The following is a 12090-nucleotide window of genomic DNA, read 5'->3' as shown; positions in this document are numbered from 1 at the left end:
AAGTTTGAACCCTGGAAGATTGGTGAGAAAGTTTGGTTATCGGCAAAGAACCTTATCACTGGACTACCCTCAAAGAAGCTTGCCCCTAAACACTATGGTCCTTTCACAGTAGAAGCTGTTCTTTCCCCTATCACATTTAAGATCTGACTCCCTACCTCCTGGAAATCACACCCTGTCTTCCATGCTTCTGAGTTATCCTCCTATTGGGAAACAGAAGTCCATGGCCCAAACCACACCAAACCACCCCCTGACATCATCAATGGACAAGAGGAATATGAAATAGAAGCCATTCTTGCCCATAAGGGAAATGTAAAAGGAAAATGACACTTCCTTGTATCATGGAAGGGCTACCCTTCTTCAGATAACTCCTGGCTTCCTGAAAAAGAACTAGACAATGCCCAAGAAATCCTGAAAACCTATAAAGACTGCCTTTGACTCTCTTGACTCTTTACCTAGAAACCTGATCCCAGACATGCCTTCTTCATGATCCTCGAACTCTTCTCTTGAACTCCATCACTCTCAGCTTGAACTTCACCACAAGTGAGCTCTTGTTGAATCAACCCTTTCTTCTCTTCCTTGTGTTTTACCTTTAGACCATTTCTTTTCTGAAGACATTGTTTCTCTTTCTTTGATGACCATCCACCACAGTGCAGACCTGGCATCTAGCTATGCCCATACCATCACAGCCCCTGCTGAAGAAACTACCAAGTGTTCTATCATTTATCATATGACCAAGATCAAGTCCCTCACCACTGAACAACTCCTAGATCAAGGGTTTGAGCAAGCACTCACCCCAGAAATGATCTCTGAAATCATGAAACTAGAACACTCTGTCTCTGTTGAACCCCTTCATTTCTCTACCCAAGAAGTCCCTAGATCTCCATCAGAATCTTCTGATAATGACACCCCTGTCCCTGCTCCTTCACAGCTCACAGTTTGCTCTGCAGGAAACCCACACCATGCTCATGGTAAGAAAAGAAACACAGTTGCCTTTGGAATAGGCCTCTCTCATCCCATCACACCATCCCCTGCTCCACCTATCACCATTGATGAGGACAAACCAGTATCCTCCTTCAATTCTCGTGCCCCATCAGAAGAAACTTTTCGATGTGATAGGAATGGCATAGACTATTATGACATCATTTGTCGATATTGCCAGCAGGAAGGACATTGTCAGATCCACTGCCCTCACTATTTCTGCCAAGAATGCCACCACCATGCTCCAAAACATCTCACAGCCTATTTCCCTACTCTTCAAGGACATCACATCATTAACACCAAACCTGGCTCTTGGGCCTTCCACTACCAGTTGAAAATCTATGAAGAAAAGAAGGACCTTGAACAAGAAGAGCATGAAAAGCAGTTTGCAAGAGATGCTGATTTTGACCCTAACAACTATCAGAATCTTAGTGACTGAAAGTTGGTGACTTCAGACATTAACAGGGGGGTAATGTTACAGTACCCCACTCTTTTTCCCATCATCACTGTGGACACCTTGTGGCTGTACTTCTAACACTTCCTTTCACTGTGCTGTTTCCTCATGGTCTCCTTTATCTTTGACTCATACTCTGTTTTCCCATGAACCTTCCATTCCTAGTACTAGTTACCCTTTGCCCAGCATGGTCTGTGCACAATTCCCCCTATGTATATAAACTCTAGTTACCACTTGTATTTTCTCTAACTTGAATCTACTTGGTTCTCTTTCATACTTGAACTCTAGCTCCTTGGGAAGGAGGCTAGCCATTGTCCCATTTGAACTCTAGATCCTGTGGGAGTCTAGACGATCACTCCTGAGGGAGGCGTTGACTTGATAAGGCTTAGTCCTTGATCAACCTTGATCCTTGATTCCTTTATTGGAACAATGCTCTATCTGAGTTTGTAACAGAAACCATCAACCCAGCTTGAAAAGTTGCATCCACTACGCTTTGTTGTTGACAAGAATAATAAGCCTATTCCCTTGGAGTGTGTCACATCAATCTGTACCACATCTTGATAGGTGTTTGTGGACATCTGGAATATCAATGAGGCTCCTAAAAGCTGGGGAGCAGCATTGGGATCTGCTAGTAAGCTGTACTACTGAGAAATGGTAATATTCTTCCCTGAGCTGGGCTACTGTGATGGCAACTGGAAATGCGATGCCATTGTGACTGCTAGCTATACCTCTTGGCACAAGAATCACATCAACTGCTTGGACTGTAAAGGGACCTACAAACCAACAGCAGAAGACGTCATCGATTTTTATAACCTCGAGACACTGGACTCTGATGACACTGAGGGTACTAACACAAAGACTACCAAATGGCAGACCTGTGATTCTGAACCACTTGACACCAGGTCAAATTCCAGTAAGAAGCAGAAGTCCTCAGAAATATCTAGTAAGTTCATTGATTTTATCTCTATAATCATTTAACTGTTTACTACATTAATAGCAATTGAATATGCACCACCATCACTACCAGTCCCAGAAGCCATGGACTCAACTAGTCGATCCCCTAGTATGTCATTCAGTTTGTTCTTCACAATCCCACTGCCTTCACTTAGCAATAGTTCCAGATGGGAATACCCCACCAGATTCAGAGTTCCAGCCCACTAATGACCATTCCATTTCAATGATTGCCAAATCTCATGCTGCTAGCTCCTCAAAGGAGATGCCCACATCCAGTGCCCCTGCCAGAGTATGTATTTGTCTCTATATTGTCACCTCACACTCAGATGCTTGTTTGTAGTTCCATGCATGGTCATTGAAATTTGCAAACCTGCTGTAAGCCTGCTTATTTATTCAAGAACTTGAACTGACCAACATTAGCACTACTCTTGAACCAACCAACACTAATCAACTACCATTAATTCAACCTCCCCCCTCTGAAGATATTCAGTCTATGACTCTGGCAGAGGAACCAATATCTATACAGCCCACCAGTGAACCTGTGCTGCAGCCTTCCATTGTACTGATGCCAGGACACTCCCCAGATGACTCTGAGATGGTCCCCAATGCCCACCCACCAGCCACTATTCAAGTCAGTGCTGATGTGTGTTACAGTTCTATTTCTTTCTCTTTCACCTCTTCACTTATTCACAATTACTAATCATTCTTAGACATTCTATAACATTCTATCGTACGATTCTCATTTCTCTTTTCCGATTCGTTATTTACTTTCAATCTCCAATTCATTTATTAAAACTCCGCTTTAATTCCTTATATATACTCTATCTTTTACGCTTGTATTCTTTAACTTGACCTACGCAGACCAGGGCCTGCAATATACTGCTTAACTCGCATGACTCATACATAGGTGTACGCTTTAGACTCTTTGTGACCATTTAGCCGTTCTTACGAACGCCGAGTGTAACAATGTGATACCAACCACTAGCAGTAAGTACTGCCACATAACCAGACAACCAGCTCAATTCAAATATCCTTCCAACAGCAACCATGGTATCTCTACTAGTAGATGCCTCTGCTATCAGCAAATCCCAGACCAGTGTGCCAGCAAAGAAGTCAAGGAAGATGCAGATCAGGAAAGCACAAAATGGATGGTATGTCTGCATCAGTGGTGTTCCTTGCCATTGTACGTATTCACAAACTCCATAACAGTAACCTATGTGCACGTGAATGGCTCACTTGTAACAAGACTGGATCAGCAGCTGAGCTCAAGGCCTACTATGATGGACTGTCAGATGGAGAGAAAAAGGTGTGCCTTCTGTCTCATTTGTCCTCAGGTTGGACTAACATATTTAATCAGTCATATGATAAGCTTGCTGCCAAGAAAGTATGTACTATGACCTAGTAGAACATGTTGCACCTACTGACAGGTATTCTTTGAACTAGGTTGCAGCTAGTGAATGGCCCCATTAGCGACACCACTCTCCTTCCAACCCAACTTCTTGCAACCTCACTGCCTCCCTGCATTATCTTGATCATCCTTGCACAAGGATCGCTGTCAGCGACAGTATGAGTCTCCCTCCAACTTCTTGTGATCTCACTGCCTCTTGGGATCAGACAAGGAACAGCTGCATATGAATGAGCGTGGTGTCCTACTACTTAAGGGTCTTATGTACAATGCATATATAGTGACAACACAACTATACAGGATAAGACTTCTTGTCAGTCCTTAAGTACACGGTCTATGACTTTTCTAGTTTTTGTGGTAGATAACGTGTGAGTTCTTGGGAGGGATATGTTTCAATTATCCTCTTCTTGTTTCCTTGGTCTAAAAGCAACTGGTGGTCTAGAGTACTACATGTGAACTTTTTGAATGTGTAGCACTTTGTGTGCTTGAGAATCATGTCTCCCTTCCTGGAAAAGAGAGAAGAAAGTGGTGTAGATGAAGTTTTAGCTTTTAGTCAGCTGTACTGTTAGTTATATAGTCAATCCCTGTAAGGTAGTATATAACCTGAATAGATATTTCTTAGTCTTACTTCAAGGCTACCAAATGGCCTGCACTTAAATCTTAAATGTTCTCACATGGTTTGAGATAAAGAGTGAAAGTGGGAAGTCTATTTTCATAAGTGTAAAATGAGCTCCTTATATACCTTTTTGGAGACCATCTTACTAAGCATGATTCTTCACAATGATTGGTAAGAATGTGCTTACAAACTTGTGTTGAGTCAGCTTGTTTACTAAGTAGATACTAAATAAAGTGAAATCTTACAAAGCATAAAGAAAAGTGGCATGAGTCATCACATGGATTGGTAAGATTTGTGCTTACAAACCAAGCCTATGGGTGTGCTGAATCAGCCTTATTACTAAGTAGATTATAAATACAGTTGCAAGTCTCACAAAGCATGACAAAGCATGACCAAACATGATGAGTCAAGTTGAATCCTTACAAATCAGAGTGTTTTCCCAGTCACATGACATGCTTACAAACATGCCTGGTGGCTCATGAGAAAAATGTGGTGGCTGAATATGCCTAAGTAAAGTAGAAAGAGAAAAAAAGTAGAAGTGAAATCTGAAAGTGAAGAACTAGCTAAACAATAAGGAATAATGATGGGATAGCTTGGTGATAGGGATCAGTCTGGTGTGTTATACCTTCCTTATCACTCCTGTTATGTATATGTCATGGTATGGATCACATACCATGCATGACAGTGGGCTGGAACAGATGGTGGTGGGATGTGCCAAGTTTTATTACATATATCCGTCTACCTGTAATGTATACTACACAATACCAGCAGATCTGGCACAATATAGGATGATGCAACAAGCATTGAACCAGGCAATACCAGCAGATCTGGCACAATCCAGGATGATGCAATGTGTCCTGTAGCCACACAATGTCAGGAGATCTGGTACAATCCAGGGTGACATGCAAATATTGCATCTGAATAATCTGTGACAATCATGCACAATCATGCACATTTGCACATGTGCTATTAGTCCCATTTTTCTGTTGAGATTGTGTCACTTAGTTTAGACCATTTCATGCAACCTCAGCCATTCTCAGAACAGTGGGTTTTCACTGGGACTCAGCACTATATGGAAGGTCTTCATACTATGTCTTGCAGTCTGGATTGCAGTAAAACACTTCCATGAACTATGACAACATCTGGCAGGAGGGATTATTGAGGACTGTTTCACAGTGTTGATCAAAACTCATGTCGTTTACTTTGTGAGGTAAGCTCATATTGTGATTATTATTCCTTTTTCCACTGATGGGTTGGATGTGGTAGCTTTGTTGCTGTTTCTTGCTTCTCTCTCATTAATGATTTATATCCAACATTCTTCGCAGTATGTCAATCTTTCACTTGCCTATGCATGCTATCACAGTTTATTGTTTCTATAGAGCAGTTCCCTGGCCCCTCAGATTCTTTCAACCATGCCTGATCCTTGGTGTTTGGGAATACTATGCTAAGCTTGTGGCCAATTCTGACACAGCAACTGGTATGACCTCAATCACTTTCCAGGAGTGTGTGGAAATATCAACTGGCAGTGGTGTGTGATAATTGGTGGAGTTAACAGCTGTCTTGTGCCCTCCAAAGAGCAGGGAAATTTACTTTTATTTATTACCACTTTCTTGAAAGTATTGATCAAAGTTATTTGGTGTTCCAAAGTAGATTTCAAGGAGACATAAAGTTTTCATTGTATTATTCAGTCAAGTGATCTGCTATACATGCTGATAATTTTAAAATGAATATCCTGAAATCTATACTGCTACCCACACTTGCACCAATCACTGGTTCTTCTTCCTCTGTCTGATAATGATCATTCACATAATTGCTTGGGCAAATGAAATGAGGGTGCAAGAGCCAAGTTGAGCAACAGTGCACAGCCTTGGTTCCTCAACAACCTGTCCTCAATTTACAATGAGAACATGATCAGGGCACCAGGCAAATAAAATGTGTTTTTTTAGAAACTTGAATTCAATCTTTGTACAAAGGAGTTCCCCTTGTGTTCTTTTCATTATCTGTCCAACTCAAATTACATGAAAACTCATAGTCTCAAGCCTATACAACCAAACAGATGGTCCAAGCTTACTCAAACCTGGTTCAAATGCGAACTGGACCCTCCCAAATGCATTTGGTGATGTTTGGTCCAGGGTTTGACCACATGGCTAAACCAAACCTATGGTTCAGTTCAGTGTTCAGAAAATTTGCCCCAAGAACCGGACTGAACTGGACTTTGGCAGCACTATGAGTTTGTAACACAATCAGGATGATGCAAAATGTTTCAGTGGCATCTTATGATTTCATGATGAGAGCACCTGGTAAGAGTCATTTAACCGAACTCCCTCATTCATACCGACAAGATTATCTAGTTTGGACTGAGTCATAGTTTATACTGTTGTATTGTGTATGTATGTATTAGCATAGTCATGAGAATGTGCTACACTTGCATTTGCATTTGCATTGCAAGGTTTCATCCCTCTGTGCCGGAAAGGAAGACTGCAGTTTGCATGACAACCATGCTCACTAACAACATTACAAGTCTGTCATTTCAATTATTTCCAGCAGACAGAGCCAGAATATAACATCAGTCTCAATATACATAGACATGACAGTACATACTGTCATGCCATGCCACTACTCTGTGGCTCAAACAACATGACCATTATGTCTGTTGGTGCAACCAGACATTGACATTTGTCCCTGAGGGTTGTCTATTGCAATGAGAGGATGACCCACTCACAGCAGACAGAGCCAAAGTATATATACTCTTGATTAGTGATGTGCATGGCCCAGCTTCAAGCTGTGGGCTGGCCAAAGCCAGCTCTAGTTAGGCCAAGCCAGGCTGGGCCAAAGTCATGGCCTGACCACAGCCTAGGGCCTGGCCTGGGCAGTTGGAAAGCTGGAGCTGGTGGCTCAAGCTGTGGCTTTTACTCTTACAGCTATACTAGTCATCTGAGACAACAATGAGCTCAATTGTTAATGTATCACTCTGATAGTCCAAAAGTTGCAAATTCTCCTTTGTCTGAGTCAAGCCCTCTAACAGTCCTTCAAACAAGCCTCAATTAAAACCACTGAAATCCTCGGCGCTACTTCCTCCTTACCACAGACTCATCTGCATGTCAGCAGCTTCTATGAATCCAACATACACTTAAGCACATCTGAGACGTCCAATGGAATGGAAGCCTGAGAGAAGTCAAGTGTTTGATGAGTGTTTGCAGAGCTTAGCCAAAAGGAGCATCAGAGCATCAGAGCACAGTGTATCTGACACCAGCTCATACTTGTATGCTAGCCAGTAAGAACTGTGAGTCATCTTTTGTCATGCTTTGTGAACTCAATGCTACTTAGATCTTTGAAGTGTCATCTATCTGTGGCACAATCTCAATGATTTATTGAGATAAATAGTATTAGTACATTGCTATCCCTACTCACAAATCCCTAATTCTAATGGCAGGAACAATCCTCTCAGATAGTGATGACAAACCTTGACTAGTGCATCCAGCATGCAAAATTGAGCCCTCTGCTGCACTCCTCGAGCATTCTGAGAAGGCAGCTCTCCCATCTCAAACTAAAGCCATCAATGCATTTCGTGCAGCAGAGGCCACAAAGCATGGTTCCAACAATCCCCAGCCCACTAACTCTGTTAAGGTCATACTCAAGGGATAACTGGATCTGAAGGGCTTTGGCCTCAGCTCGTGCACTGTGCCCCTTATTTCAGGGAGGCAAGACTAACACATCCAGAAGGTCGGACAAGTATTGTAGTGGATCCGGATAACTTCTGGATGTGGGATAGGTATCATAGGGCTAATCCAGATGAGTCCAGACTAGAAACTAATGGTAATAGACTGTCGGAGACAGAGGCAGATATGGATAGACTATAGGAATCAATCCTAAGTCTCAGAGGGTGACGAGAGTAGAGATACTCAAGTCTGGAGGATGGGAATGAGTAGAACTAAGATGATATTCAAACTGAGGTACTACAGAAAGTTACAGGAGGTTATATACTATAGGTATCTAACGGAATGATCAATCAGCAGAGTCCAAGGCTATGTACAAAGCATGTGGATAGTCTATTGGTAAGTAGAAATGGATCATGAAACGGAAATGAAACATAGGTAACGGATCAGGGAGCAGGACAGATATACAGATAACCAAAATACTGGAGTTAGGGGGTTACCAAAAGGAGATGAGCACTGGTTGTGGATTTGGATGAGTTGTGGACTGGACCGGATGAGTGGACAGATTGAATGATGAGATGTTGGAGGGAGATAAGATGTGGATCTGAGATGAGATAAGGGTCGGATCTGAGATCTGGATATGTGGATATGACAAACTCACCCAGTCCACCTGCTCCTGAACCCACTGTCCCTGCACCTACTAACAAATGATCACACACCAAAGATGCTAAAGAAGGCTATGAACTGAGTGATGAGGAATGTGAAAATGCATGGACAAACTCCAAATGTAAGTTTATCTATTCATGTAAGAGAGTGTGTACAAAGCTCACCTGAAACCGTCAGCCAAACAAACCCACCGGCATCAGCAAGCTACTGTCAAAGACCATGAAGATGTGGACAAGGATGGAATTCTCATAGATATTGGCATACTGTCATATCCGCATATCCAGATCTCAGATCCAATCCTTATCTCATCTCAGATCCAATCCACATCTTATCTCCCTCCAACATCTCATCATCCAATCTGTCCATGTCCAGTCCAGTCCACAATTCATCCGAATCCACAACCAGCACTTGTCTCTTTTCGGTAATCCCCTAACTCCGGTATTTCAGTTATCTGTATATCTGTCCTGCTCCCTGATCCATTACCTATGCTTCATTTCCATTTCATTATTTGTGATCCATTTCTACTTACCAATAGACCATCCATATGCTTCATACATAGCCTCGGACTCTGCTGGTTGATCATTCTATTAGATACCTATAGTATATAACCTCCTGTAACTCTCTGTAGTACCTCAGTTCAAATATCAACTTAGTTCTGCTCATTCCTGTCCTCCAGACCTGAGTACTGCTACTCTCATCACCCTCCAAGACTTAGGATTGATTCCTATAGTCTATCTGCATCTGCCTCTGTCTACAACAGCCATTATTGCTAGTTTCTAGTCTGGACTTGTCTGGATTAGTCTTACAATACTTATCCCTCATCTGGAAGTCATCCAGATCCGCTACGCTACCCATCTGACCCCCCGGATGCATTAGTCTTGCCTTCCTGAAATAAGGGGCAATACTTGAGTAAGGGGCACAGCACACGAGCTGAGGCTGAAGCCCTTAGGATCCATTAACCCTTGAGTACAACCTTAACACATACAGCCCATCACTGATGAGTCTGGTCCCACATGTGAGGATAGGACTCATGATATCGACAACTTCTTCAGCAAACCTTTCAAGTGGACTAACACCAATGGCACAATGAAAAAACACCGTAAGTGCAAAGTTTGTCTGTATGTCATTCCATTATCATTTCCATGTGCTGTTGTGTCATTAACATTGCCTAATCACTTATAGGAATAGTTGTATAATTATAAATGAGACCTCAACACTACACTATCATGCTAAAGCTAGATTTGCTGTAAGTTTTCATCTTCATATTATTATCAATGTATATCTAAATAACATGTACAGGGTAAATATCACAAATGGGCCAAAGACAATGCCTTCCTGTCCAAATTGCCAGGTGATATTGCTGCAGAGAAAATGAAAGCTGCACGAGCACAGGAGATACTCAATGTACATATGACTGAGCACAAGTTGTTGGAGCATGTTGTTCCTTACTCCGACCAGCTTTTCAGAAAGGCAGCAATCAAGTGGCTCATTGCTATGGATCAGGTAAACTCTTCATATCATCTGGCTGCATAGTACTAACAATCATTATAGCCCATTCAGGCTCTCAAACACCTGAGATTCAAAGAGATGGTAGACATTGCCTCATGTGCTACACAGGGTGTCAAAATTCCAGGCCACAAAGCAACCTGCACTGAAATTATGCATCTGTTCAAGAGCCATCTCACCAAACTCAGAAAGAAGTTAAATGTACATTGTCATTCTTTGCACTATTGTCTGTTATGATCTAATGTCATATTCTAGAGTGAACCTGTCAGCAGTGCCATCAATGTTACATGTGATGCATGGCAGGCTGACAACACAGATGGCTATTTTGCAGTCACTGGCCACTGGATTGAAGAAAAGATTCTGATGCAGTGGGAACCTGGGAATGCATTGCTTGGTTTTACGAAGCTCAACAACACTCATAATGGCCAGCACCTGGATGGTATGTTATTCAAAGTGCTTGATTGCCTTGGTGTTATACATAAAGTATGTTATATTAATTCCTCTCGAATGCTACAGCTCATGTCTACTTACTAGATTGGTCATGTTACATGTGACAATGCAGCCAACAACAACACTATGCTGCAAGAGTTTGCACAGTTATATGAGGCAAAGTATAAGAAGGTTTTTCCATGGCTTGAGCACAAGATCAAGTAAGTTTGTTTTGTTATTTCATTGATGGAACTGCTAACAATATCAACAGCTGTTTAGTGCATGTTATCAATCTTGGCACACAGCAGCTCATTGGCACATACAGCAAATCTGTTCACTACAATCCTCACAATCCATACAGCCATGAACCAGACATGTCTCTTAAGGTTGATTGGGACGAGATTGGCCTTGTTCGCAGCATTTGTGTGAAAGAACGTTCATCAGCAAAATGAAAAGAATTATACAGGAACATTCAAATCAAAGCCAACATGTCATTGCCAACACAGCTATTGATTGACATGAAAGTCCACTGGTCATCCACCTACATTATGCTGAATTGTGCCAAATTGAACAAGCAGGTGTGTATTTGATATATCGTCATACTTTGTTTATTCTCACTCTTACTCACTGTAGCACATGGATACATTCATGTATGAAATGGGGCATCAAGAACACAGTCTCAGAAAATGAGCCAAAATCAACTTTCTGCAACTGTCAGCTGCTGAATGGACATGAGTTGGTCAACTCATGGACCTTCTTTCATATGCTGATGTTGCCCAGCAAGCTTTCTCGTCTGATCAAGGATCAACTCTCCATCTCACAATACCTGCCCTGGAGATGCTCCACAAATCTTGGTCTTTGCAAGCTGAAAGGCCCAAGTATACTCAGTTCGCTTGTGCACTGAAGGCAGCAGCAACAAAGCTAGATGAGTATTATGAGAGAACTAAAAACTCTCCAGCCTACATCATTACTATGTGTTCGTCATTTTCTCTTTCAGTCAGTGCAACTCTAACATCTGATATAGTACTTGATCCAACAGCAAAATTGCTTACTTCAAAAAGCATTGGCCATCAAACTTGCTTGATGACATGCTTATGTGTGCCAAGAATGTGTTCAAACAGCACTATGACAAGCTACATCAAGATCAGGTGTTGTCACAGCCCACAACTACAAAAAGCAAGGTTAGTGGCCTCAAGAAACTCATTTGGGAGGTCCGGAGTGACTCTGAGGATAATGCCAAGCCAGAACCAGGTGCCACATCTACTAGTGATCCATCGAAACCATGGAGGGCTGAATTTACAAGCTACATTGAAACTATTGAGGTGGTTCAATCAGTGGGTATGACTACTATTCAATGGTGGGGTGTAAGTGCCTTTCATTTGCTTCAAGGTTTCCTGCAGCTGACTGTTGTTTCTGTTAAGATCAA

The 12090-nt window shown here is 42.0% G+C and overlaps 2 protein-coding genes across 2 annotated transcripts; both read left to right on the top strand.

Annotated features, from left to right (window-relative positions):
- Positions 1-2083: 2083 nt before the first annotated feature.
- On the top strand, positions 2084-3956 carry BJ212DRAFT_1298646 (uncharacterized protein; the record flags this gene model as incomplete). Its single annotated transcript, XM_041332718.1, has 9 exons — positions 2084-2375; positions 2430-2495; positions 2542-2675; positions 2727-2761; positions 2807-3017; positions 3479-3537; positions 3596-3692; positions 3744-3770; positions 3837-3956. 9 exons carry the CDS (start codon positions 2084-2086, stop codon positions 3954-3956), a joined length of 1041 nt encoding a protein of 346 aa, XP_041194436.1.
- A 5965-nt stretch (positions 3957-9921) lies between these two features.
- Positions 9922-10472, top strand: BJ212DRAFT_1269325 (uncharacterized protein; the record flags this gene model as incomplete). The annotated part of the gene is made up of 3 exons (XM_041330806.1): positions 9922-9975; positions 10029-10232; positions 10281-10472. Coding segments are annotated over 3 exons (450 nt in total), but the record flags the coding sequence as incomplete, so codon positions are not given.
- Positions 10473-12090: the final 1618 nt, after the last annotated feature.

Source organism: Suillus subaureus, assembly GCF_016647635.1.
Source record: "Suillus subaureus strain MN1 chromosome Unknown BJ212scaffold_11, whole genome shotgun sequence".
Classification (NCBI taxonomy): Eukaryota; Fungi; Basidiomycota; class Agaricomycetes; order Boletales; family Suillaceae; genus Suillus; species Suillus subaureus.
The sequence above is the reverse complement of the archived record's forward strand: the minus strand, read 5'-3'. Positions and strand labels throughout refer to the sequence as shown.